Below are 26,926 nucleotides of genomic sequence, written 5' to 3' on the forward strand. Positions count from 1 at the left end.
TGACCCTAAGCATACTGCTAAAGCAACACTTGAGTGGTTTAAGGGGAAACATTTAAATGTCTTGGAATGGCCTAATCAAATCCCAGACCTCAATCTAATTGAGAATCTGTGGTATGACTTAAAGATTGCTGTACACCAGTGGAACCCATCCAACTTGAAGGAGCTGGAGCAGTATTGCCTTGAAGAATGGACAAAATCCCAGTGGCTAGATGTGCCAAGCTTATAGAGACATACCTCAAGAGACTTGCAGCTGTAATTGCTGCAGAAGGTAGCTCTACAAAGTATTGACTTTGGGGGGGTGAATAGTTATGCACGCTACATTTTTCAGTTTTTCTTGTCTTATTTCTTGTTTGTTACACAATAAAAAATATTTTGCATCTTCAAAGTGGTAGGCATGTTGTGTAAATCAAATAATACAAACCTCCCAAAAATCTATTTTAATTCCAAGGCAACAAAATGGGAAAAATGCCAAGGGGGTGAATAATTTCGCAAGCCACTGTAGTCAAAGCTTTCCTTAAGTTTGGGTCAGTCACAGTGGTCAGGTATTCTGTTGCTGTGTACTCTCTGTTTAGGGCCAAATAGAATTCTAGTTTGCTCTGTTTTCTTGTTAACTCTTTCCAATGTGTCAAGTAATTATATTTTTATTTACTCATGATTTGGTTGGGTCTAATTGTGTTTCTGTCCTGGGGCTCTGTGGGGTCTGTTTGTGTTTGTGAACAGAGCCCCAGGACCAGCTTGCTTAGGGGACTCTTCTCCAGGTTCATCTCTCTATAGGTGATGGCTTTGTTATGGAAGGTTTGGGAATCGCTTTCTTTTACTTGGTTATAGAATTTAACAGCTCTTTTCTGGATTTTGATAATTAGCAGGTATCAGCCTAATTCTGCCACCTAATTCTGCATTATTTGGTGTTCTACGTTGTACACGGAGGATATTTTAGCAGAATTCTGCATGCAGAGTCTCAATTTGGTGTTTGTTCCATTTGGTGAATTCTTGGTTGGTGAGCAGACCCCAGACCTCACAACCATAAAGGGAAATTGGTTCTATAACTGATTAAAGTATTTTTAGCCAAATCCTAATTGGTATGTCAAATTCTATGTTCCTTTTGATGGCGTAGAATGCCCTTCTTGCCTTGTCTCTCAGATCGTTCACAGCTTTGTGGAAGTTACCTGTGGTGCTGATGTTGAGGCCAAGGTATGTATAGTTTTTTGTGTGCTCTAGGACAACGGTGTATAGATGGAATTTGTATTTGTGGTCCTGGCAACTGGACCTTTCTTTGGGATCTTACTGAGATTTACTGTCAGGGCCCAGGTCTGGCAGTATCTGTGCAGAAGATCTAGGTGCTGCTGTAGGCCCTCCTTGGTTGGTGACAGAAGCACCAGATCATGAGCAGACATTTGACTTCAGATTCTAGTATGGTGAGGCCGGGTGCTACAGACTTTTATAGTGCCCTCGCCAATTTGTTGATATATATGTTGAAGAGGGTGGGGCTTAAGCTGCATCCCTGTCTCACCCCATGGCCTTGTTGGAAGAAATGTGTGTTTGTTGCCTATTTTAACTGCACACTTGTTGTTTGTGTACATGGATTTTATAATGTATGTTTTTTTCCCCCAACACCAATTCCCATCAATTAGTATAGCAGGCCCTCATGCCAAATTGAGTTGAAGGCTTTTTTGAAATTAACAAATCATGAGAAGACTTTGCCTTTGTATTGGTTTGTTTGTTTGTCAATTAGAGTGTGCAGGGTGAATATGTGGTCTGTCGTACGATAATTTGGTAAAAAGCCAATTTGACATTTGCTCAGTACATTGTTTTCACTGAGGAAATGTACGAGTCTGCTGTTAATGATGATGCAGAGGATTTTCCCAAGGTTGCTGTTGACGCATATCCCACGGTAGTTACTGGGTTCAAATTTGTCTCCACTTTTGTGGATTGGGGTGATCAGTCCTTGGTTCCAAATATTTGGGAAGATGCCAGAGCTAAGGATGATGTTAAAGAGTTTGATGAAGTCCAGGTTCCTGCTCTTTAAGCCAAAAGCAGATGACCTCAGGCCTTGGATGTTCCAGGACGAGATAGTGAAGGCTCTGTGTTCCATAAAGTGTCCAATGTTGTTGGTCGTGTGGTTTGCCCTCAGGCCAAACCATCTCTCTCTCTCTCTCTCTCTCTCTCTCTCTCTCTCTCTCTCTCGATTTCATAATATCCTTTATCAACTAGTGTTTGCGTGTGTGCTTTGAAGGTTGTTTCTATGAAAGCCATTACCGGTCAGAGCCTGCAGCAATAACAGTCTCCCAGGTACACACACACAAGTCACATACATGAACACACACAAACTCCTCACTGACAGCCAGCCCATTGTCTCCAGTAATAACCCAGTGAGTGAGGTGTGTGTGCGCTTGCATTCCTGTGTGTTTGTAAGTCACTAGGGATGCATGGGTAAGAGGGGAGGCAGATTTTCAATTTGTTCTCCATTAAGAGAGGGATCAGTCTCAATATGTCATGGTACGATGTCCATCCTCCCCTGTGGACCAGCAGAGAACTGCTGTCTGCTTTGGGACGGGGAGGCTGGGACTAGGCCAACTCCCTCCCTACCCAAATCAAAGGAAAAAGTCTACAAACAAACTTGTGATATTGTCAGTTAGAATTGATTTGGATGGAAGGAATACAGTGTTAAATCCAACCATTCAAGCCATGTAATCTAACTGGTTATGATTAGCAGTGGTTGGTTGAGATGTTTAAGTCGTTGTTATTTGATGCAGGCTGTGTCTGGGCCCCTCTAGGGAGCCTGAAAACCTCTCTCCTGCCTCAGAGTGTCTGAAAAACATTGCCCGTAGCTTCTGAGAGGAAGTTGGTTTTCTGTTTTTCACACCTTTGCTTCCTCTAGTGTTGTTGACCTATCAGTCTGGCTTTCTACTGCTTCCTCTAGTCTCTTGTTGATACATCAGTCTGGCTTTCTACTGCTTCCTCAAGTCTCTTGTTGATACATCAGTCTGGCTTTATACTGCTTCCTCTAGACTCTTGTTAACCTATCAGTCTGGCTTTATACTGCTTCCTCTAGACTCTTGTTGACCTATCAGTCTGGCTTTATACTGCAGCTCTCAGCTCTGTCATTATGTCTGGCAATATAATTCTCTCTTTCTCTCACTTTCACATAATAAAGATTGTCATTTTTTTGTGTCTGTTCATGCCTGCATTCATATCCCTGAGTGTGCATATGCTTCACCAGACCTTCTCTGTGTGCTGTCTGTCTTTCTGTGTTTCTGGCAGATAATAAGGACTATGATGCATACTTGTCCTACACTAAAGTAGACCCTGACCAGTGGAGTCAGGAGACCAAGGAGGAGGAGCGCTTTGCCCTGGAGATCCTCCCTGACGTCTTGGAGAAACACTACGGGTACAAACTCTTCATCCCAGACAGAGACCTCATCCCCACAGGAAGTAAGTGGTGTAAGTGATGACTAGGGGAGGGAGGGGAGGGGGGAGGTTGACGGGAGGGAGGGAGGGGAGGGAAGGGAAGTGGATGGGAGGGAGGGATGGAGGGGAGGGGGTGGATGGGAGGATTGTGGGGGTGATGAGGGGGTGGGGTAGAGGGGTGATGAGGGGATGGGGGAGGGGTGGGGTAGAGGCGTAGGGAGTGTGTGGGGGTGATGAGGGGGGAGAGGGGTTGGGGAGTGTGTGGGGGTGATGAGGGGGTAGGGTAAAGGAGGTAAGGGATGCTGTGTGTGGTTACGCGATAGTACGTTCACTAATTGTGTTGTGGCTTGTACAGTTATTGTGATTGTTCTTTACTCTGTCACTATATCATCTGTCACTATCATCAGTCACTATGTCATGGAAAGATCAGGTGTTCATAATGTTTTGTGTATATGTGTAGTTTGTGCAACAAAGAAACTCTAAATAATATATCCATACCATCAATAGAACAACCTTTGTCACTTATATAGTTGTTACATGTGCTGTATACTGCTTCAAATATATCATATATTGTTTTCCCATGCATATTGTTGTATCCCCTGTTGTGGAATTTATTTATCCTTTTATTTAACTAGGCAAGTCAGTTTAAAACAAATTGTTATTTACAATGACAGCCTACCCCAGCCAAACCCTAACATCACTGGGCCAATTGTGCACCACCCCATGGGACTCCCGATCACGGCCGGTTGTGATACAGCCTGGAATCAAACCAGAGTCTGTAGTGACATCTCTAGCACTGAGATGCAGTGCCTTAGACCGCTGCGCCACTCAGGAGCCCAAGTGTATGATTGTATACATCAGCAAGTGTTATATGCATACTGTGCATTTGTTTAAACAGGCATGTACTTGTTCAGTGCATGATCATAGAATGCATGCTTATGGTTGGTTGTAACCATCTGAACCATCTTATTCCTGATGCACTCCTATACACTGTCATGTTCCTTTCAAGATCTATTAAATGGACAGTGCAGTCAAAAAAGTGATTTTCCTGTTTTTTAAAACACTCTGAAATTGTGAAAATTATGATAATGCCCTTTTAATGTATGAGCTTTTTGAGAGAAAAAACGCCTGGAATTTCAGCCTGTTCAGGTGGGAAGGAGTTTTTGGCCCACAGCATGACATCACAATCCGATTTGATTATTCTGACCAATGGACAATCTTTTATTTGCATATTTATCCTCCTACTTTGAAGGGGTAAGCAGGGTAGGTTCTAGAGTTTAGACAACCCTATCCACCAATCAGGACTGTGTATGTTAATATATCGTAATTTGTATCAACACGCCCACATGATCAGACTGAGCATTTCAATGGCAAAATAAATGATTGATTTTTATATTTTGAAAGTTGCATATCTTAAACTTGAGTGCTGACAAGCAAAACATTTTGGGACCATGTCAACAATGGATTAAGGAAACAAATACAAAAATATAGTTTTTGGGTGGAGTTTTCCTTTAAGAACCCACTCCCTTTAACCGAGATGCAACATTCTCTCTCACCTTTCAAGTCCAAAGTGTATTCTACTGTGTAGCCTATGCCACACTGACTGTGCCCTCAGCAAGGGGATTGTGTAAAATTGGACATGAGATACAGCTAGCTCAGTACACAGTCGTGGCCAAAAGTTTTGAGAATGACACAAATATTAATTTCCACAAAGTTTGCTGCTTCAGTGTCTTTAGATATTTTTGGCAGATGTTACTATAGAATACTGAAGTATAATTACACGCATTTCATAAGTGTCAAAGGCTTTTATTGACAATTACATGAAGTTGATGCAAAGAGTCAATATTTACAGTGTTGACCGTTCTTTTTCAAGACCGCTGCAATCTGCCCTGGCATGCTGTCAATTAACTTCTGGGCCACATCCTGACTGATGGCAGCCCATTCTTGCGTAATCAATGCTTGGAGTTTGTCAGAATTTGTGGGGTTTTGTTTGTCCACCCGCCTCTTGAGGATTGACCACAAGTTCTCAATGGGATTAAGGTCTGGGGAGTTTCCTGGCCATGGACCCAAAATATCGATGTTTTGTTCCCCGAGCCACTTAACTTCTATGGGTTAGGTGGGACGCTAGCATCCCACCCGCGGTACACACTATCAACAACCAGTGAAATAGCATGGCGCGAAATACAAAACAGCAAAACTCTCAATTTCATTTTCTCAAACAATCAACTATTTTACACCATTTTAAAGATAAACTTCTCGTTAATCTAACCACATTGTCCAATTTTAAAAAGGCTTTACGGCGAAAGCATAACATTAGATTATGTTAGGACATAAACTTCACAAGAAAAACCACACAGCCATTTTCCAAGCAAGGACATGCATCACAAATACCAAAAATACAGAAAAAATATTCACTAACCTTTGATGATCTTCATCAGATGGCACGCATAGGACTTCATGTTACACAATACATGTATGTTTTGCTCGATAAAGTTCATATTTATATCCAAAAACCCCATTTTACATTGGCGCGTGATGTTCAGAAAATGTATTCCCACCAAAACGGCCGGTGAATGAGCACATCAATTTACAAAAATACTCATCATAAACGTTGATAAAATTTACAACAGTTATTGAAAGAATTATAGATATACTTCTCCTTAATGCAACCGCTGTGACAGTTTTAGAAACTTCAGAGTGTTTCCTATCCAAATCTACTAATAATATGCAGATATTTGACTATGGGCCCGAGTATTAGGCAGTATACTCTGGGCACGCTTTTCATTCGAAAATGAAAATACCGCCCCCTATACCTTAAAAAGTTAATTATCACTTTTGCCTTATGGCAAGGTGCTCCATCATGCTGGAAAGGGCATTGTTCGTCACCAAACTGTTCCTGGATGGTTGGGAGAAGTTGCTCTCGGAGGATGTGTTGGTACCATTCTTTATTCATGGTTGTGTTCTTAGGCAAAATTGTGGGTGAGCCCACTCCCTTGGCTGAGAAGCAACCCCACGCATGAATGGTCTGTTGGCATGACACAGGACTGATGATAGCGCTCACCTTGTCTTCTCCGGACAAGCTTTTTTCCGGATGCCCCAAACAATCGGAAAGAGGATTCATCAGAGAAAATGACTTTACCCAGTCTTCAGTAGTCCAATCCCTGTACCTTTTGCAGAATATCAGTCTGTCCCTGATGTTTTTCCTGGAGAGAAGTGGCTTCTTTGCTGCCCTTCTTGACACCAGGCCATCCTCCAAAAGTCTTCGCCTCACTGTGCGTGCAGATGCACTCACACCTGCCTGCTGCCATTCCTGAGCAAGCTCTGTACTGGTGGTGCCCCGATCCTACAGCTGAATCAACTTTAGGAGACGGTCCTGGCGCTTGCTGAACTTTCTTGGGCGCCCTGAAGCCTTCTTCACATCAATTGAACTGCTCTCCTTGAAGTTCTTGACGATCCGATAAATGGTTGATTTAGGTGCAATCTTACTGGCAGCAATATCCTTGCCTGTGAAGCCCTTTTTTTGTAAAGCAATGATGTGTTTCCTTGCAGGTAACCATGGCTGACAGAGGAAGAACAATGATTCCAAGCACCACCCTCCTTTTGAAGCTTCCAGCCTGTTATTCGAACTCAATCAGCATGACAGAGTAATCTCCAGCCTTGTCCTCGTCAACACTCACACCTGTGTTAACGAGAGAATCACTGACATGATGTCAGCTGGTCCTTTTGTGGCAGGGCTGAAATGTAGTGGAGATGTTTTTTGTGGATTCACTTAATTTGCATGGCAAAGAGGGACTTCGCAATTAATTGCAATTCATCTGATCACTCTTCATAACATTCTGGAGTATATGCAAATTTCCATCATACAAACTGAGGCAGGAGACTTTGAAAATTAATATTTGTATAATTCTCAAAACTTTTGGCCACGACTGTACATGCTATAGGGCAGACATCATAGAGTACATGTTATCCCCAGCAGCGTCCTCTCTAGTTCCCATTTAACCCATTAATACATTCATGAATATATTTTGTGTGAACATATGCTGATGCATGTGCCGATCTGTCTAGTAGTTCGTCTATGCATATGGTCCAGGTTGTTCATTACCACGGCTGTACGTCTAGCTGGGTCTTGATGTTCAGTATCTATTACCACGGCTATATGTCTAGCTGGGTCAGGATGTTCAGTATCTATTACCACAGCTCTATGTCTAGCTGGGTCAGGATGTTCCGTATATATTACTACATCTAGCTGGGTCAGGATGTTCAGTATCTATTACTACATCTAGCTGGGTCAGGGTGTTCAGTATCTATTACCACAGCTCTACATCTAGCTGGGTCAGGATGTTCACTATCTATTACCACGGCTCTATGTCTAGCTGGGTCAGGATGTTCAGTGTCTATTACCACGGCTCTATGTCTAGCTGGGTCAGGATGTTCAGTATCTATTACCACAGCTCTATGTCTAGCTGGGGCAGGATGTTCAGTATCTATTACCACAGCTCTATGTCTAGCTGGGTCAGGATGTTCAGTATCTATTACCACAGCTCTACATCTAGCTGGGTGGGGATGTTCAGTATCAGTATTGGCTCCCGAGTGGCGCAGCAGTCTACAGACTGCAGATCCTGGTTCAATTCCAGGCTGTATCAAGACCGGCCGTGATTGGGAGTCCCGTAGGGCGGTGCACAATTGGCTCAGCTTTGTTAAGGGTTTGGCTGGGGTAGGCCATCATTGTAAATAAGAATTTGTTCTTAACTGACTTGCCTAGTGAAATAAAGGTAAAATATATATAAACATCTATTACCACAGCTCTATGTCTAGCTGGGTCAGGATGTTCAGTATATATTACTACATCTAGCTGGGTCAGGATGTTCATTATCTATTAATACATCTAGCTGGGTCAGGATGTTCAGTATATATTACTACATCTAGCTGGGTCAGGATGTTCATTATCTATTAATACATCTAGCTGGGTCAGGATGTTCAGTATATATTACTACATCTAGCTGGGTCAGGATGTTCAGTATCTATTACTACATCTAGCTGGGTCTGGATGTTCAGTATATATTACTACAGCTCTATGTCTAGCTGGGTCAGGATTTTCAGTATCTATTACTACATCTAGCTGGGTCAGGATGTTCAGTATATATTACTACAGCTCTATGTCTAGCTGGGTCAGGATGTTCAGTATCTATTACTACAGCTCTATGTCTAGCTGGGTCAGGATGTAAAGTATCTATTACTACATCTAGCTGGGTCAGGATGTAAAGTATCTATTACTACATCTAGCTGGGTTTCATGTTGAATAGAGCGAAAGCGTGAACACATCCAGTGAGACTACTGCGCCGGCGGTATGGTAGGCAGCTTCAGACAGAATGGGACATCATAGAGGGATATGTTTAGAGGCTCTTACTGTAGTTACTGCACTGCTGGATGAGAGATAGAATGCTGAACGGAGAAACTAGTCCCTAGTCAGAGTTACACAACAAGTTGCTAAAAAACTGTTCCAGTTTGTGTGTGTGTGTGTTTGTCTGAGAAAGAGAGAGCAAAATAATAAATGATAGTTCATATGCCAGTGTTACGCAAGTCCTCTTTATGGTTTGTGTGCTCTGTGTGTTCTCCTGTGATCTGAGTCTCAATGTTGACATGTTTATGTTTAGGTCTGGCCAATGAGCTTTACCAGGATGACACAAGACTTCTTAGAGGTACATGTCCTCAGTCTCTTCCTCTTGTGTCAGCAACTGTGATGCACTTCCTCTCTGGACAGGAAGAGAAGCATAAGGCGGGCATTTTGTAAGAGTTTACACAGCAGGAGCATAGCTTTTAAGTCAGAACACACACACACACACACTCTAGCACACAGGCACACACACACTTGCGTACACAAACACACATGCCATTGCACACAGACACACACAGATCCAAAAACCTCAGAGAGAGAGATTAGAAGTGATGTAGATACAGTGTTGACTAAGAACAGTTGTACTATACAGATTGGTGGCACCTTCATTGGGGAAAACGGGCTCGTGGTAATGACTGGAGCGGAATAAGTGTAATGATGTCAAATACATCAAACACATAGTTTCCATGTGTTTGATGCCATTTTATTTGCAGCGTTCCGGCCATTATTATGAGCCGTTCTCCTCTCAGCAGCCTCCTGTGTTATAGTAACTGTATGTTTAAACACGAAACTGTTGTCTGACTGCTGTCTCTGTTTGGTGTTGTATGTCTTGTAGTTGTCCATCCATTGTATTGTGAAGTGGTGTGCTAGATGTCTCTTGTCTACATCATGTTACAACAAATATGTTACTGTATACAGTGGCTTGTGAAAGTATTTTTCCCATTTTGTTGCTTTACAACCTGGAATTAAAATAGATTTTTGGGAGGTTTGTATCATTTGGTTTACACAACATGCCTACCACTTTTAAGATGCAAAATATGTTTTATTGTGAAACAAACAAGAAATACGACAAAAAAAAACTGAAAACTTGAGCTTGCATAACTATTTACCCCCCAAAGTCAATACTTTTTGCAGCAATTACAGCTGCAAGTCTCTTGGGGTATGTCTCTGTAAGCTTGGCACATCTAGCCACTGGGATTTTGTCCATTCTTCAAGGCAATACTGCTCCAGCTCCTTCAAGTTGGGTGGGTTCCACTGGTGTACAGCAATCTTTAAGTCATACCACATATTCTCAATTGGATTGAGGTCTGGGCTTTGATTAGGCCATTCCTATACATTTAAATGTTTCCCCTTAAACCACTCAAGTGTTGCTTTAGCAGTATGCTTAGGGTAATTGTCCTGCTGGAAGGTGAACCTCCGTCCCAGTCTCAAATCTCTGGAAGACTGAAACAGGTTTCCCTCAAGAATTTCCCTGTATTTGGCACAATCCATCATGCCTTCAATTCTGACCAGTTTCCCAATCCCTGATGATGAAAAACATTCCCACAGCATGATGCTGCCACCACCATGCTTCACTGTGGGGATGGTATTCTCGGGACGATGAGAGGTGTTGGGTTTGCGCCAGACATAGCGTTTTCCTTGATGGACAAAAAGCTCAATTTTAGTCCCATCTGACCAGAGTTCTTTCATATGTTTGGGGAGTCTCCCACATTTGCCTTTTGGCGAACACCAAACATGTTTGCTTATTTTTTTCTGGACACTCTTCCGTAAAGCCCAGCTCTATGGAGTGTACGGCTTGAAGTGGTCCTATGGACAGATACTCCAATCTCTGCTGTGGAACTTTTGCAGCTCCTTCAGGTCAATTTGGACTATTTTGTCCATTACATTAAATCCAAATAAAAATCCAGATTACAGGTTGTAATGCAACAAACTAGGAAAAACGCCAAAGAGGGTGAATACTTTTGCAAGGCGCTGTACAAGACATGTTATAGAACATATGTTACTGTCTACAAAACATGTTATAGAAAATATGTCAGTGTATAGAATAATCTAAGCTGTTTTGAGTTTTCCCTTTCAAGGAGATTGATTGTATGTTGAGTGCTTTGGGTTCTCCCTCTCCCTTCATCCCTCTCTCTCTCTGTCTCTCTCCCTCTCTATCCAGCCTACATCGAGGACGTGGCGCGCTGTGTGGACCAATCCAAGCGCCTCATCATCGTCATGACGCCAAACTACGTGGTGCGGCGGGGGTGGAGCATCTTTGAGCTGGAGACACGCCTCCGCAACATGTTGGTCACCGGGGAGATCAAGGTGATTCTGATCGAGTGTGCCGAGCTGCGTGGCATCATGAACTACCAAGAGGTGGAGGCCCTCAAACACACCATCAAGACCCTCACCGTCATCAAGTGGCGTGGCCCCAAGAGCAACAAGCTCAGCTCCAAGTTCTGGAAACAACTGCAGTATGAGATGCCCTTCTGCCGCACCGAACCCATGCTGAGCCATGAGCCGGCGCTGGACGTCAGCGAGCAGGGCCCCTTCGGAGAGCTCCAGACCGTCTCCGCCATCTCTATGGCAGCTGCCACCTCCACCGCCATGGCCACGGCGCACCCGGAACTCCGCTCGTCCTTCCACAACTCCTACCACACCACCATGCGGCAGAAACACTATTACCGCAGCTACGAGTTCGACCTGCCGCCGGGGGGCACGCTACCGCCGTTGTCATCACTAGGCAACCAGCACACCTACTGCAACATCCCGCTGACGATGCTGAATGGACAGAGGCCGCCAGCGGGGAAGAGCCGCGAGCACAGTGTGGAGGAAGACCACACTAACCACGCCATGCTGCCGCTGTTGCCCAGGGAGACCAGCATCTCCAGCGTCATCTGGTGACCAGGGCGGGGCAGGGTAGAACCATACGACACTAGCAGAGAAACGCAGCAAGGTTTGGTCTGGTTTGGTCTGGTTTGACTTGGATCGCTTTGGATCAGTTTGGTGTCACGCTTCTATGAGCCAGTTATGATTGGCTACTTTAGCTATATCTGAGAGATTGTGATGAGTTTGGTTAGGAGTGGACCCCTGTGAACAGGCAAGACAAAGTTGGGGCAGGTTTGGAACGTGGTCCTCATGTATGCAGAGGAGAAGTTCTTAACCCGAGGATTAAAGAATCAACCTGACAACAACAAACTGTTTGATCAAAAGACATCAGAGAGTTTGATCAACATGAACTGTGAATAAATAATAAAAGAACCCACGCATTGGCACTTGTGCACGCGTGCGCACACATGCACCCGCACACACACACACACACACACACACTAAAGGAAAACAGGGTCTTGTACATATATTTTCAATTTATTTGTAGCATAAGTGTCTTTCTGTTTGTGTTTTTCTGTTGTTTTTATTCAATCTTGTTTGTTGCCTTCTCTACTTTGACTTTGCTTTAACTTGTCACACAGATTTATATATTTCTAGTTTTTCTGTTTTTTATTTATTTTTATTTTTAATTTCAATATGCTTATGAAGAAAGCCAGTATGTCATGTATCTGCGCTGTTGTGTTTTCTATCTTGACTTTATGTAGTTTAAGAGATCCTTTTTTTTAAACACTTTTGGGGAATTGCCTGGACATTGCAACGTTTTACTCCAAGGAGCAGCATCTTCTTTTTGTTGACCTGTATAAGGTGTATATCTAGTTTTTAAAACAATCTTTAAAAAAAATCATAGAATATGCAAAAAGAGGGAAGAGCTACTGGTGATGTTGATGTAACTTCCTGTGGACCAGAGGAAGGGGAGGATTTAGGGAGGGGTCCTAGTCCTCTCCAGTCAGTCTGTCTGTCAGTCAGAGCTCTCTCTAAAGCTTCATATTTTGTATAAAAACAAACAGCCTCGCTGTTTTAGCGTGATAGTGAAATCCCTCACCTTAAAAAGAAATGTGTTGATTATTTTAAAAATAAGTATATTTTTATAACAAAAAGAGTTTGCTTGGAAAGTCATACTTATTTACATTTCATCTGACATGAAGGGGGAGGGGTGTGTGTGTGTGTGTGTGTGTGTGTGTGTGTGTGTGTGTGTGTGTGTTAGGCTGGTTTTGTACACCACTTTGATATGTGGTTCCTGGTTTGTTAAAGGCCCAGTGCAGTCACTAATGTGATTTACCTGTGTTTTATATGTTTCTACACTATGAGGTTGGAATAATACTGTGAAGTTATGAAAATTATAAGGCCCTTTTAGTGTAGGAGCTGTTTGAAAAGCTGTTTGTTCAGCCTGTTTTGGAGGGAGGGAGTTTTGGTCTTTCATGGTAACACCATGCAGTAAATTAGACCAATAAGAAATAGAGTTCCAAACCTCTCTGCCAATAACAGCACATTTTCTGTTTTCCCCTTCCCACTCAAACCACGCCCAGACAGTCTTATCAAAATTCTTGCTTGAGAAATTGATATTTAGACAGTCACAGAAAGGTACTTGTTACCCAGAAATTATTTGATATTGAGATAAAAAAAAACAGCTGCATTGGACCTTTAAGACAACAGTATGGATTTTGAGTACCTCATGAAAACATTTTTAGATAAAAAAAAAAATGCATTTTCTATGTTTTGGTTGAGTTCTTGAAATATTTTCCAATACTGAGAAGTCCTTGTTTTTAATCCATGCTTATCCAGGTCATGTTTAAGGAAAGAAAAAGTGTGTTTGTGCTTTAAAATACTTTTTTTATTATATTGGAAGGTGTAGTTTCTGAGTATGCATAGCAAATAGATACATATTCTATATATGATACAGATATTTATATAAATATATAAACACGATATTCACTTGGAAGGAAATGTCTGTCTTTATAAAAACACAATTCATTCTTATCAGTTGCCCTTACTTTCTCACTGCATATTAAAAATGTTGATCTCCTCTCGATTCATTTATGTTCTGTTCATTTTACACAGTCTTCCATGGTCCAAAAGACAGAAGAGTTTCGGCCATCCAGAACCAGAATTCAATAGTTCTGCTCTGTAAGTAGTAGCTACCGTAGGCAGTCTATATGAAGAGATGATTAAACACAGTCAAACGCTGCCATCTGCTGGTTAATGTTGAATTAGCAATGGCGCAATGAGACAAAAATAGGATCCCCACACACGTGCACACACAGTCACACGCAGTAATATGGCCAGTGAGTGTGGCTGGTAGGCAGGCATGAATACACACACATCATGTAATCTCTCTCTCACTCACACAGACACATACACACACCACGGTGGCAGGCATCAGTGATATAGCTGGTGTGTGTGTTCTGACAGCTGGCCTTTTATTACTACATACATGATTAATAGACTCTATCAATTAGGGGCTTAATTGGAAAGAAAATGGGCCCCATGAAGAGGATAGAGGGGCGGCAGGTAGCTTAGTGGTTAGAGCAGGGGCGGAAATCCCGGGGGGGACACGCTGATTATAGACACTTAATAGCGCATTTTTAAGTTTCAAAAGATTGCAACCCCCCCACCCTTTGCCTCACAATGGTTTGATCCACTGCCAGTTCCTTAGCTTGCTACGTAACTGACGTGAGGTTAATCCAGTCAATCGCGCACACACACTAGCTGAATATGCAGAGCTAGCGCGCAAATATTAACTATTAAGCTAGCTAGTACCTATTCCATTTATGTGGCGTCGTCAAAGATGGAATCAGCATGCAGATGATGTAAGTTAGTGCTTCAAAGTCCCTGTGATAAGGTTAGCGATAAACTGAAATCCAAACTGAACAGAACTACACTCTCTTCTACCATTGTCTTAAATATATTTAATGGTCTCGTTGCAAAAGCTAAATTGTCGCAAGTGAACTTTTATTTATTTATTTTATTTCACCTTTATTTAACCCGGGTAGCAAAGATTATAGCAAACACCACTGAAACTGAATTGGTGCTCGCTAGCTTTGCAAATTCAGCTATTGTTGGAAGCTAGCCAATATGAAACAAACTATTAAAATTACAAAAGGTTGCAGCATATGTTGTGTAAATGGTGAACTCATACAGCTGTCAACTCTTGTCATTTTAATCCGTTTCACATTTGCTAGCTACCTTTTAGATCGAAGCCCAAATAGAATGATTGAAGATGATAGAAGCCCATCTCCTACTGTAAATAACCTACACACTGTGTGTGTAGCCAGCCAGCCAGCCAGCCAGGTAGAAAAATAAAAGACGGACATCAGAGTATTTTTCAATACACCAAAACGCATAGTAAGAACCCTAGTAGCCTAATATCTCAAAGACTAGTTGATAAAATGTTCATAAGAAAGAAATGAAATTCTAATGGAAATGTTTCACAATGATGTCATTAGGCAGAGCAGGCAACAGATGGCACACAGACAGCAGAGTTGGGGACAGATATGCAGGGACAGACTGGCAGAGACAGGGAGTCTCAGGTAAGTTTGTTGAGTCTTTGTTTGGCAACATTATGAAAGGTTCTCAATTTTTTTTACTTGTAAAATAGGAACATAATTGGAAAATGCCATGCATACCCCCACTCTCAACTTAAACTGGTGACTGAACTAAGATTTGTTAAAGGCAATGGTATTGCTGTTGTGATTAGTTGTGTAGTTTTGGGTACCGGTAGTTAGGAGTACGGCAAACACCTTATTTCTTTGGTTCCTCAATATACATTTACCATATTACAATGTAGGCTATGTGTTACAGCACTACTTTTGGTGTCCCCCTCAGGAATTGCTCTTGAGAAAATGTAATGTAATTGTCCCCTCCAAAGTTGATATCAGATTTTCGCCAATGGGTTAGAGTGTTGGACTAGTAACCGAAAGGTTGCGAGATCGATTCCCGAGCTGACAAGGTAAAAATCTGTTGTTCTGTTCATGAACAAGGCAGTTAACCCACTGTTTCTAGGCTGTCATTGAAAATAAGAATTTGATCTTAACTGACTTGCCTAGTTAAATAAAGGTAAAATAGAAGAGAGACAGAAACATGTACATCAACACCTTTGGTGTGGGAAAATGGCATGGTTATATATATGGCCTATCAGAGGACAAAGTGGTGCTACCGTCATGTTTACGCCTATCCAATTATTTCAGGTCTAGACCAGAGTGAAGGGGTAAGGTCTGAGGGGGGGCAGGGTTGGGGGCTTGGGGTCCACCCACAGCTTCTGAATTCCCTCATTGTCCCGGTAACAGCTCACACTCCTCCTGCTGTCGGCTCCATGGCGTAACGCTACTCCTCCTACCTCCCCTCGCACACACTCATCCCCGGTACGTGGTTGCACACGGGTGTGCTGTTCTGACCGCTCAGAGCACCTGACCATCTTGTGTCTCCACGCTTCCCTGCTCCTCATCTGTCACACCCACACACACATACAGTCCTACAGTACAGCAACTGGGCAGGAAGATTGTTTTCTCTAGAAACCGGATTGGATCGATCCCTAAAACCTAAAACTCTACAAGTTTTGTGTCTTTGAGGTGTTGAGCAGCTCTCCCCACCCCCTGAATCCCTCCTGCAGATCTTGGCCAGAGTAGCATTCCCATTTGTTCCGGGAATATCCTGCCCATTGATGGTGAGATTTGGAGAGAGAAGCGAAACACTCCCAGAGGCCATCCAACTCTGCAGGTCATTTCCTCAAAATGTTCTTCTGCACACCTGTGACTGCCCTGAAGCTGGGTTTTGTGTGTGTGTGTGTGTGTGTGTGTGTGTGTGCTCGAGTGTCTGTCTGTGTGTCCGCATGAGTGCGTGAGACACTACCAGTGTGATGTTTAAACAGTGCCATCTTGTGGCCATAACAGGTCCATTGCTGTTTCTCTTACCAGCCTCATGATAATTCTACAATGGATACAATTACACTGTAAACTGTGTGCTTGCATGATAAATTAACGAAATAGCACGGCAACAATCACCTATTGCCTCCGACAGACACACAGGAAAAATCTATTGAGTCTGGAAACCAGAGTATAAGTAGAGTATCAATATGGTGAGATGTGAATCCAGGACAACAGTGAGTGGTAGAGGATTTATATAACCAAGCCCGGAGCTATACTGGGATTTCTACCAATCAGTTTTGAAGAAGGCCATTCTTCACTGCCTAGAACAAACTACCTTCCTAGGGCTCAGATCCCACACTCCGATGAAAAGAGAATGTTCCAACCTGAACAGAGAAGGACAACTGTGGAAAAAAAGGTAATGTACGCTCCATGTTTGATGCTCCCAATTCAGACCAGTGTTGAATTAAAGATCGCATGTGGGAGCAGCGAACTGTGGACAGACATCAAACTTTATTCAGAACACATAATCCACCATAGTTTCTGAAAAGGAACATTGGGTTTTCTGATCTGTCTGGGTAGATGTTGCCCTTAGGCACAGATCTAGGAACATTTGATCCTTAATCTTAATCGTTAGGGGGTAAAACTCCACTCTGACCTTAGATCAGTGTCCAGGGGCAACATCATCCTATGCCTTTCTGATCACCATAGAGACAGTCTGAGCACCACTCACCTGACACAAGCACGGCAAAGCAGTTCAGAGAATACTTTTATTATAGAAAAATAGTTTTATGTAAAAAGAAATAAGTTACAGACTGAACATCAGCCCGCCCCCAATACCCCCTTCACCCCCACTGTTCTTAATCAACCACGGTGTCCAAAACACCTTTAACAAATCTCTTCCTTTGTCCTGTTCAACGGTCCATTCAGATCGAACGGTTGGTTAACAGTTTGTTAGTTCTACTAGATCTACAGATGTGTTCTTCTGTCCGTTAGATAGAAAGGGCCAGTCCAGAATAAACCCCACAGATATTGATCTGAGAGGATTTGATAGATGTAATATAGCAAAAAAAAACATTTATAGCCTACAGGAGGGCAAGGTGGAGCTATCATATTGTTCCTTTATAGCCAACTAGAGGGCAAGGTGAAGCTATCATATTGTTCCTTTATAGCCAACCGGAGGGCAAGGTGGAGCTATCATATTGTTCCTTTATAGCCAACCGGAGGGCAAGGTGAAGCTATCATATTGTTCCTTTATAGCCAACCGGAGGGCAAAGTGAAGCTATCATATTGTTCCTTTATAGCCAACCGGAGGGCAAGGTGGAGCTATCATATTGTTCCTTTATAGCCAACCAGAGGGCAAGGTGGAGCTATCATATTGTTCCTTTATAGCCTACCGGAGGGCAAAGTGAAGCTATCATATTGTTCCTTTATAGCCAACCGGAGGGCAAGGTAGAGCTATCATATTGTTCCTTTATAGCCAACCGGAGGGCAAGGTGGAGCTATCATATTGTTCCTGTATTGGGTATGTTTTTTTGCTTATTACTATCCAATAGGAGCTAGGGGCTAGCGGAAGTGGGGAAATGGGGGGAAGAGTCTAGGGCAAGGTCACGTTTCTATTGGGTAGGGAATAGGTGAAATTGCCTAGGGAGTAAGGACTAAGAGAAGTGCCTAGGACTTAGGGGCTATATCTAGGGGTTGTTTCTGGACAGGACCATCGAAAGCCTCTACTTCCCATAGAACATCTCCAGCAGGACCTCCTCCATATTGACGGCTCCAATGATGGGCTTGAAGAAGAGCTGTGCCACCACCGGGGGGCTGATGGCCCTCAGCATGGCCAGGGCGATGAGCAGCTTGGCAAAGCGCGTGGCGTCGTCCCGGTGAATCAGCTTCACATACTCGTTGAGAGCCTGGTGGGCCTCGCGCCGCAGTGACTGGATGTAGTTGAGGTAGCACAGACCAGGGAGATCTGGGGAGAGGTGGAGGGGGTGGGGGGTGGGTGGGGGATAGTAGGGGAGGAGAATAAATAAATTATCATATAGAAACTTTGGACAAGTACATGAGCTGTTTGGGTTTGAATTCAGGGAACCCGAGTCACCATGGTAACCAGGTGTCTCATCTGTTGAAAAATGAGAAGGTCTTGATTGTAGACTACCTCCCAAATCATCCACAAATATCTCACAACGCCCTCTGGCAAGGTTTCTGAAGTCCCCAGATATTGAAGGATAAAACAATACCACAAACTGCTTCCTTAGAAATAGATGAAGGGAATGAATAGGCTAATATGGTGACTGTACACTGTGTTTAATGTTTAAAACATTAAGAACACCTGCTCTTTCCATGACATAGAATAACCAGGTGAATTCAGGTGAATCCTTATTGATGTCACTTGTTAAATCCACTTCAATCAGTGTAGATGAAGAGGAGGAGACAGGTTAAAGAAGGATTTTCAAACCCTGAGACAATTGAGACATGGATTGTTGAAAGGCACTTAAATACTTTTAAGGCGGTGATGCAACCGGTCAGGATGCTCTCGATGGTGCAGCGGTAGAACTTTTGAGGATCTGGGGGCCCATGCAAAATCTTTTTTGACAAAATATTGAAGTGCCTTCAAACGGGTACGGTAGTAGGTGCAAGGCGTGCCAGTTTGAGTGTCAAGAACTGCAACGCTGCTGGGTTTTTTACGCTCAACAGTTTCCTGTGTGTATTAAGATTGGTCCACCACCCAAAGGACATCCAGCCAACTTGACACAACTCTGAGAAGCATTGGATGAATTGATGCTGTTCTGAGGGCAAAAGGGGTTCCTAATGTTTTGTACACTCAGTGTATGTTTTGGTTTAACTGGATTATAAATATACTGTATATATACATATTGACTGTCTTTGATTATTAAAGTAGAAATGGTGCACAAATATAGAATTTTAAATGACTGTTATATTAAATGAAATGCCACATGAAATAAATCAAGTTTTTTAATATAATCAAATGTCCCTTTGTGCATCCTCTGTGACTTCCAGGAAGATTTTAACCCACTTAACCCCAACATTTCTCCAAGTTTTAACAATCACTGTAAAGCCCTAGTTATTTTGTTACTTTGACAAAGTCATTTCTGAAGATAATTTATACTGTTTTTGGCCATTTTATTGTGTTTTGTCATGGAAAACTAAGTGTGTCATGCATAAAACTTCAACCGTGTTACCCATAGATACCGTCCGCAAGGCAATCAAACCCTCTGCAAGGCAATCAAACCCTCTGCAAGGCAATCAAACCCTCTGCAAGGCAATCAAACCCTCTGCAAGGCAATCAAACCCTCCGCAAGGCAATCAAACCCTCCGCAAGGCAATCAAACCCTCCGCAAGGCAATCAAACCCTCTGCAAGGCAATCAAACCCTCCGCAAGGCAATCAAACCCTCCGCAAGGCAATCAAACCCTCTGCAAGGCAATCAAACCCTCCGCAAGGCAATCAAACCCTCCGCAAGGCAATCAAACCATCAAACCCTCCGCAAGGCAATCAAACCCTCTGCAAGGCAATCAAACAAACAAAATACCGGTACAGGGACAAAGTGAAGTCGCAATTCAATGGCTCAGACACGAGACGTATGTGGCAGGGTCTGCAAGAAATCACGGACTACAGAAGGAAAACCAGCCACGTCACGGACACCGACGTCCCGTTTCCAGACAAACTAAACACATTCTTTGAGAATAATACAGTGCCAACGTCGCGGCCCACTAACAACGACTGCGCACCCCCCTCTCCTTCTCCGTGACCGACGTGAGTAAAACATTTAAACGTGTTAACCCTCGCAAGGCTGCTGGCACCGACGACATCCCAAGCCGTGTCCTCAGAGCATTCGCAGACCAGTGGCTGGTGTGTTTACAGACATATTCAATCGCTCCCTATCCCAGTCTGCTGTCCCCACAAGCTTCAAGATTGCCACCATTGTTCCTGTTCCCAAGAAGGCAGAGATAACTGAAGTAAATGACAACCGCCCCGTAGCACTCACTTCTGTCATCATGAAGTGTTTTGAGAGACTAGTCAAGGATCATATCACCTCCACCTTACCGGCCACCCTAGACCCACTTCAGATTGCATACCCCCCCCCCCCCCAACAGGTCCACAGATGATGCAATCACCATCACACTGCATCACACCGCCCCCAGGTGGTGTAGGTAGGAAACAACATCTCCACTTTGCTGACCCTCAACACTGGGGCCCCACAAGGGTGCGTGCTCAGCCCCCTCCTGTACTCCCTGTTCACCCACAACTGCGTGGCCACGCACGCCTCCAACTCAATCATCAAGTTTGCAGATGACACAACAGTAGTGGGCTTGATCACCAACAACGACGAGACAGCCTACAGGGAGGAGGTGAGGGCACTCGGAATGTGGTGTCAGGAAAATAACCTCTCACTCAACGTCAACAAAACAAAGGAGATGATCGTGGACATCAGGAAACAGCTAAACCCTAAACAGCTAAACAGCTAAGTTCCTCGGCGTACACATCACAGACCAACTGAAATGGTCCACCCACACAGACAGTGTGGTGAAAAAGGTGCAACAGTGCCTCTTCAACCTCAGGAGGCTGAAGAAATTTGGCTTGTCACCCAAAACCCTGGCAAACTTTTACAGATGCACAATCGAGAGCATCCTGTCGGGCTGTATCACCATCTGGTACGGCAACTGCTCCGCCCTCAACCGCAAAGCTCTCCAGAGGGTAGTGCGGTCTGCACAACGCATCACTGGGGGCAAACTACCTGCCCTCCATGACACCTACAGCACCCGATGTCACAAGAAGGCCAAAAAGATCATCAAGGACAACAACCACCCGAGCCACTGCCTGTTCACCCCGCTACCATCCAGAAGGTGAGGTCAGTACAGGTGCATCAAAGCTGGGACCGAGAGACTGAAAAACAGCTTCTATCTCAAGGACATCAGACCTCTTAACAGCAATCACTAACTCAGAGAGGCTGCTGCCTACACTGAGACCCAGTCACTGGCCAATTTAATAAATTAAACACTAGTCACTTTAAACAATGTCACTTTAAATAATTCCACTTTAATAATGTTTACATATCTTACATTACTCATATCATATGTATATACTGTATTTTATACCATCTATTGCATCTTGCCTATGCCGCTCGGCCATCGCTCATCCATATATTTATATGTACATATTCTTAGTTGCCCCTTTAGATTTGTGTGTATTAGGTAGTTGTTGGGGAATTGTTAGATTACTTGTTAGATATTACTGCACTGTCGGACCTAGAACCACAAGCATTTCTCTACACTCGCATTAACATCTGCTAACCATGTGTATGTGACAAATAAAATTAGATTTGATACTGTTTGTTTTGTGAAGCTTGCATTCAATTGCCCCTCCTTGTTGCACACAACAGGCTTCCATTCCCCCTGTCACAAGGAGATTTATGACTGATTTAATATGAAGTCTTCAATACTGTTGGTCAACCTTGTTTTTGCTCTTGAGATGGAAAAACATGTATTTTTTAAGGTGAATATGTGCTCTTTATGGCAGAATCTTAAAATTCGGTGATTCGTTTTTTTTTTATCAAGGTACTCTACTCAAAAGGCACCTTTAGGCTTAATTGGTGGAACGACCCAATTGTTCATTATGCACGAAATTACCCACATATTAAATCAGCTTTGTTTGTTTTCTGTATAAAATACAAACATGTAACTGCTTTCCAAACTTTCAGAAGTAGAGACAGAGTAATGTATTAAATTGCATATAGGGTATGTAGGCTATACCATTACATGAACTCAATCAAGGACACAACGAGACAATGATTAGTGAGTAAATAACCTGCGTTATTAAAGCACCCAGCCCACCTGAGTTGAAGAGCACGGCTCCTTTGAGGTAGGCATATTCCTTGGTACTGATGTCTAAACCCCAACACTTTTTCAGGAACGCTTTGATGCCCTGGATATCTGCGAGAGAGACCCCGGGTGTTCCCGCGCTCTGCTCCGGCTCAACCTGTCTGTCCATTAAGCTGCCTTGGCTGACACAGCCACCGGTCAGGATCCGCTGCAACATGCTAGGTTCCGCGGTCTCCGTGGTCTCGAAGTCCACCCGGTCCTGCGCGAGGCCCAGCACAAGCAGCGGCACCCAGCCGTTCCGAACGAGCAGCAGCTGGTCATCCTCGGGAAGCTCGCGGAAACACGGCACGTTCTTTACAAATCGCAGAGTCTTCATGAGGACCGCAGATGCGGCTTTGCAGGTCACCTGGGGGGACCGGAGAGAACCCCGTCGCAGCGAGGAACCGCAAGAGCAAGCCTGTTGCTGCCTAAGCTCGAACCTCGAAGAAGAGGAACAGGAGGAGACCTTGAGCTCTTGGTGCTGCTGGGTGTGTTGTGGTTGTGATGTTGGTTCCTCGGTGGTCGTGAGGCTGTCGTTCTTCAGTATGTTGTACAGGATGCTGTTGTTATTGCTTTGCCCGCCGGCACCCTGACAGTGACAGCCCTCCAGAGTGGCCATGGCCGGTGGCGCGCGCTACATCCAGAGAGGGGGAGGGTGGTTTTTGTCCCCTATTACCCCCGCGCGAACAGCAGCACGTTTATACTAGCTCCCGTCTGTCCTCGAGCTTTGAGGACTTGTTGTTTAGACTTTTTACATATTCCACCTCAGAGACGCCTCCCACTCACTCACTCACTCATGCTCTCCCCCCCCCTTTCTCCCTGTGCTGCTCCAGTCCTCCCCAGCACATGCACCCAGAGGGAGCCAGCTGCTGCAAGATGAATAGTAAGGTCATTCCAGTATCATAAAATAACATGTTAAGCAGCATCACTCCTTCAGTTAGTTTAAAATAGCCTATACAGGAAAAGGACAAACTGTACCTCAGGGCATACCAATTATATCACACAAGGAGGCAGACAGAGAGACTGAGGGGGCAGACAGACTGACTGATTCTATACCCTTGAGGTTATCCAGTTCTTTTTGGACACAACGGTCTGTATATTTATCTCACTATCCCAAAAGCAAAACAAATATCCATACCTACTCTATGTCTGTGAATGAGTGTGTGTGTCTGTGTGTGCACACTTGTATTTGTGTGTGTGAGAGAGATACTATATTTTAAGGATTTTGCCTTGACTCCCTCACAGCACCGTTAATCAGCTGTTAGACGGTAAAAAATAGGCCAGAGACAGAGCTGAAGGCTTAATTATTTTAGGGAGAATTTATCTGATTTTCTATGTGAAAGGAGCAGAGAGAGCAGCGCTGGGAAGGCCTGGCGTTAACCTTGACTCGGACACACTGTTATTGATTTAACTATGAAAACTGGAATGCTTGAATTATGATGTCATGACTCAACGCTCCCTGCACATCTGTCACCAGGGGTGGGGTGGGGGGTGGACTAACCTGGAGGAAGGAAGGTAGGGAGAGAGGGAGGGAGAGATAGATAGAGAGAAAGACACATAGGGGGCATCAAGTATAGGAAAGGTTGTAAGGGCATGAGCCTTGAGAGTGTGTTAGCACATTTGGTAGTCCATTGGAGAGCCTGAACAAAGACCTCCACACTGCCTCTACTATATAGTGTTTAGAAAAGGTGTTTTTGGCCTTGGAGAAATGACTGGCATTGAGTGACTAGCTATATTCATAAACAGGGGAGAGAGACCTCATTCTACTCGGTGTGCTCCAAGAACCCAAGACAGGAAGAGAAACTTTGACAGCAGCTTCAGAACATGTTTTACTTGCTGTATTGTATTTACTTTGCCACCATGGCCTTTTTTGCCTTTACCTCCCTTATCTCACCTCTTTTGCTCACATTGTATATAGACTTATTTTTCTACTGTATTATTGACTATGTTTGTTTTACTCCATGTGTAACTCTGTGTTGTTGCAATTGTAAATGAAAACTTGTTCTCAACTTGCCTACCTGGTTAAATAAAGGTGAAATAAAATAAATAAATAAAAATTAAACAGAGAGAGAATGGCTTTCTATTGATACACAGCAGCAAGAAAATAGAGATGTTTTACATGTTTATATTCAAGGTCGAGCTGGGATAAAGAACAAGACCGAACTCTGTCTCCTCCCCTCCCCTCTCCTCTCATCTCCAACCCTCTCCAACCCTCCCCTCTCCTCTCCAACCCTCTAAAACCCTCTCCTCTCCAGCCCTCTCAAACCCTCTCCAACCCCCTCCTCCTCTCCAACCCTCTCCAACCCTCTCCTCCTCTCCAACCCTCTTCTCCTCTCCAACCCTCTCCAACCCTCTCCTCCTCTCCAACCCTCTCCCCTCCAACTCTCTCCTCTCTTCAATCCTCTCCAACCCTCTCCTCCTCTCCAAATCCTCTCCTCTTTTCCAACCCTCTCCAAACCTCTCCTCTCCATCCCTCTCCTCCAACCCCCTCCTCTCCACCTATCCAACCCTATCCTCCTCTCCAACCCTCTCCTCTCCAACCCTCTCCAATCCTCTCCTCTCCAACTTTCTCCTCTGCTCCTTTCCAACCCTCTCCTCCTCTCCTCTCCTCTGCAATCCTCGCCTCTCCAACACTCTCCTCTGCTCTCCTTGCCTCTCAGGTAATACAAATTCTTCTCATTCTGTCATAGTCTTCTATTCCTCTACTTGTTCATCTGTTTATGGTAATGAGGATGGAAAGCGAATTCAGTCCATGAATTGTGATTTTGCCTCAGAAGTCTGTTTCTTTAATGCCACAGAAAAGGGCCAATCATTTTCCACCCACTGCAAAGACAGATAGGCATTCACGTTTTACTGTACTGTTTGGAATGTTCATATGAGTAAGAGTACAAAACAGAAAAGTGCTGGGTTGGAAGCTGTTAATGTCACTTAACAGTTAAAGCCACTGTGTCAGATTGGCAGCAGATTTATAGCCTTAGATGTATAATCATGATCTCATACTTTGGCTGGGCTATGGCTGGGCAGGGCTTAGCGGGAGAGGTATGGAGGGGAGGCGGGGAAAGGGGTTGTGAAAGGAGAGGGAAAGAGAGGGTGGGAGAGCAGAGGGTGGGGGAGAGGAGTGGAGGGCATGGGTAAGGAGAAAAAAGAAGAGGAGGAGGGAAGGAAAGGAAAGGAGAGAGGAGATGGGAGAGGCAGTGATATCACCCTTTTAGGTCCAGTGTGTCCTCTCCTGTCCTCTCCTGTCTGTGTGTGATGTGATCCAGACTGTCTCTCTGGGCCCAGATCTGCTGGTCCCCTGCCCAGTAAAACATGGGTCAGCATACCCCTGTACTACCCACCCACAACTACTCCCTCTGTGTGTGTGTGTGTGTGTGTGTGTGTGTGTGTGTGTGTGTGTGTGTGTGTGTGTGTGTGTGTGTGTGTGTGTGTGTGTGTGTGTGTGTGTGTGTGTGTGTGTGTGTGTCTGCACCACCTGCTAAAATAGGAAGGTCACAGACACACTTTGGGTCAGTGGCTAAATGTATTTATACATTGCCTCATTATACTTTAACAGAACAATCAACAAGCTCTCACAGTGTCACATCAGAAATAGACATTCATCCATGTTTCTCAAACGTCAAATTTTGAAGTTGTTTCAAATGTCAAATTTCGAAGTGCTTGGTTACTTCTCTGTATCATTCCAAGGTAAAGTTTAAGCACTAACTCCGAATTCTTAAGGATAGGCATTAACTCTGAATTTTTAAGGTAAGGCATTAACTCCGAATCGTTAAGGTAAGGGTTAAGGTTTGGAATAAGCTGTAAACTATAAATATCAAAGACAATTTTCTATCGATGGATTCGAACATGCAACCTTTGACCCTGCGCGGCAGTTTCTTTTGTTTTTTACCTCTAAATTCTTGCTAGATAGTTTGATAGCTAACATTGGGTTAAATGCGGAAGACACATTTCAGTTGAATACATTCAGTCGGAAAACTGACTAGGTATCCCCCTTTCCCTTTCTAATGTTAGCGCTGCTAGCTAGCTAACGCTAACGGTGCTAGCTAGCTAAACTCTTATGTGGACACCTCCATCTAGTTCCCAAGAACAGCAGACCGGTAAGTCAACTTTGCTTTCGAACTTTGTAATCATCTCTAAAGTTGTTTTACCTGCAATCATACTAATTACCTAGATGCCTCTTATGGCTAGGGGGCAGTATTTTCACGGCTGGATAAAAAAACGTACCCGATTTAATCTGATTATTAGTCCTGGCCAGAAACTAGAATATGCATATAATTATTAGCTTTGGATAGAAAACACTCCAAAGTGTCTAAAACTGTTTGAATGGTGTCTGTGAGTATAACAGAACTCATTTGGCAGGCCAAAACGTGAGAAGATTCTGTACAGGAAGTACCCTGTCTGACCATTTCTTCCTCTTCTTTGTCATCTCTATTCATTACAAAGGATCTCTGCTGTTACGTGACACTTCCTACGGCTCCAATGGGCTCTCAGAGCCCGGGAAAAACCTGAATGACGTAA

General features: G+C 43.8%; 2 protein-coding genes across 5 annotated transcripts in view; one reads left to right on the forward strand and one right to left on the reverse strand.

Moving 5' to 3' along the window:
- The window catches only part of LOC115161238 (interleukin-1 receptor accessory protein-like 1-B), a 351,323-nt gene extending 339,080 nt beyond the window's left edge, over positions 1-12,243 (forward strand). For 2 of the 4 annotated variants that reach the window (XM_029712042.1, XM_029712043.1), the window contains exons 9-11: positions 3,262-3,432; positions 9,063-9,107; positions 10,965-12,243. In XM_029712042.1, coding sequence (XP_029567902.1) covers positions 3,262-3,432; positions 9,063-9,107; positions 10,965-11,689 — 941 coding nt within the window. In that variant the 3' untranslated portion in view covers positions 11,690-12,243. The remainder of the gene's footprint in view (positions 1-3,261; positions 3,433-9,062; positions 9,108-10,964) is intronic. The other 2 variants (XM_029712044.1, XM_029712045.1) reach the window with 1 other exon arrangement.
- Positions 12,244-17,285: 5,042 nt separating this feature from the next.
- LOC115161240 (nuclear receptor subfamily 0 group B member 1) lies at positions 17,286-23,199 on the reverse strand. Its single transcript, XM_029712046.1, has 2 exons — positions 22,385-23,199; positions 17,286-18,502 (listed from the first exon to the last, which is right to left on the reverse strand). The coding sequence occupies exons 1-2, from the start codon at positions 23,028-23,030 to the stop codon at positions 18,261-18,263; spliced, it is 888 nt and encodes a 295-aa protein (XP_029567906.1). The 5' UTR covers positions 23,031-23,199; the 3' UTR covers positions 17,286-18,260.
- Positions 23,200-26,926: the final 3,727 nt, after the last annotated feature.

Source organism: Salmo trutta, chromosome 24, assembly GCF_901001165.1.
Source record: "Salmo trutta chromosome 24, fSalTru1.1, whole genome shotgun sequence".
NCBI lineage: Eukaryota > Metazoa > Chordata > Actinopteri > Salmoniformes > Salmonidae > Salmo > Salmo trutta.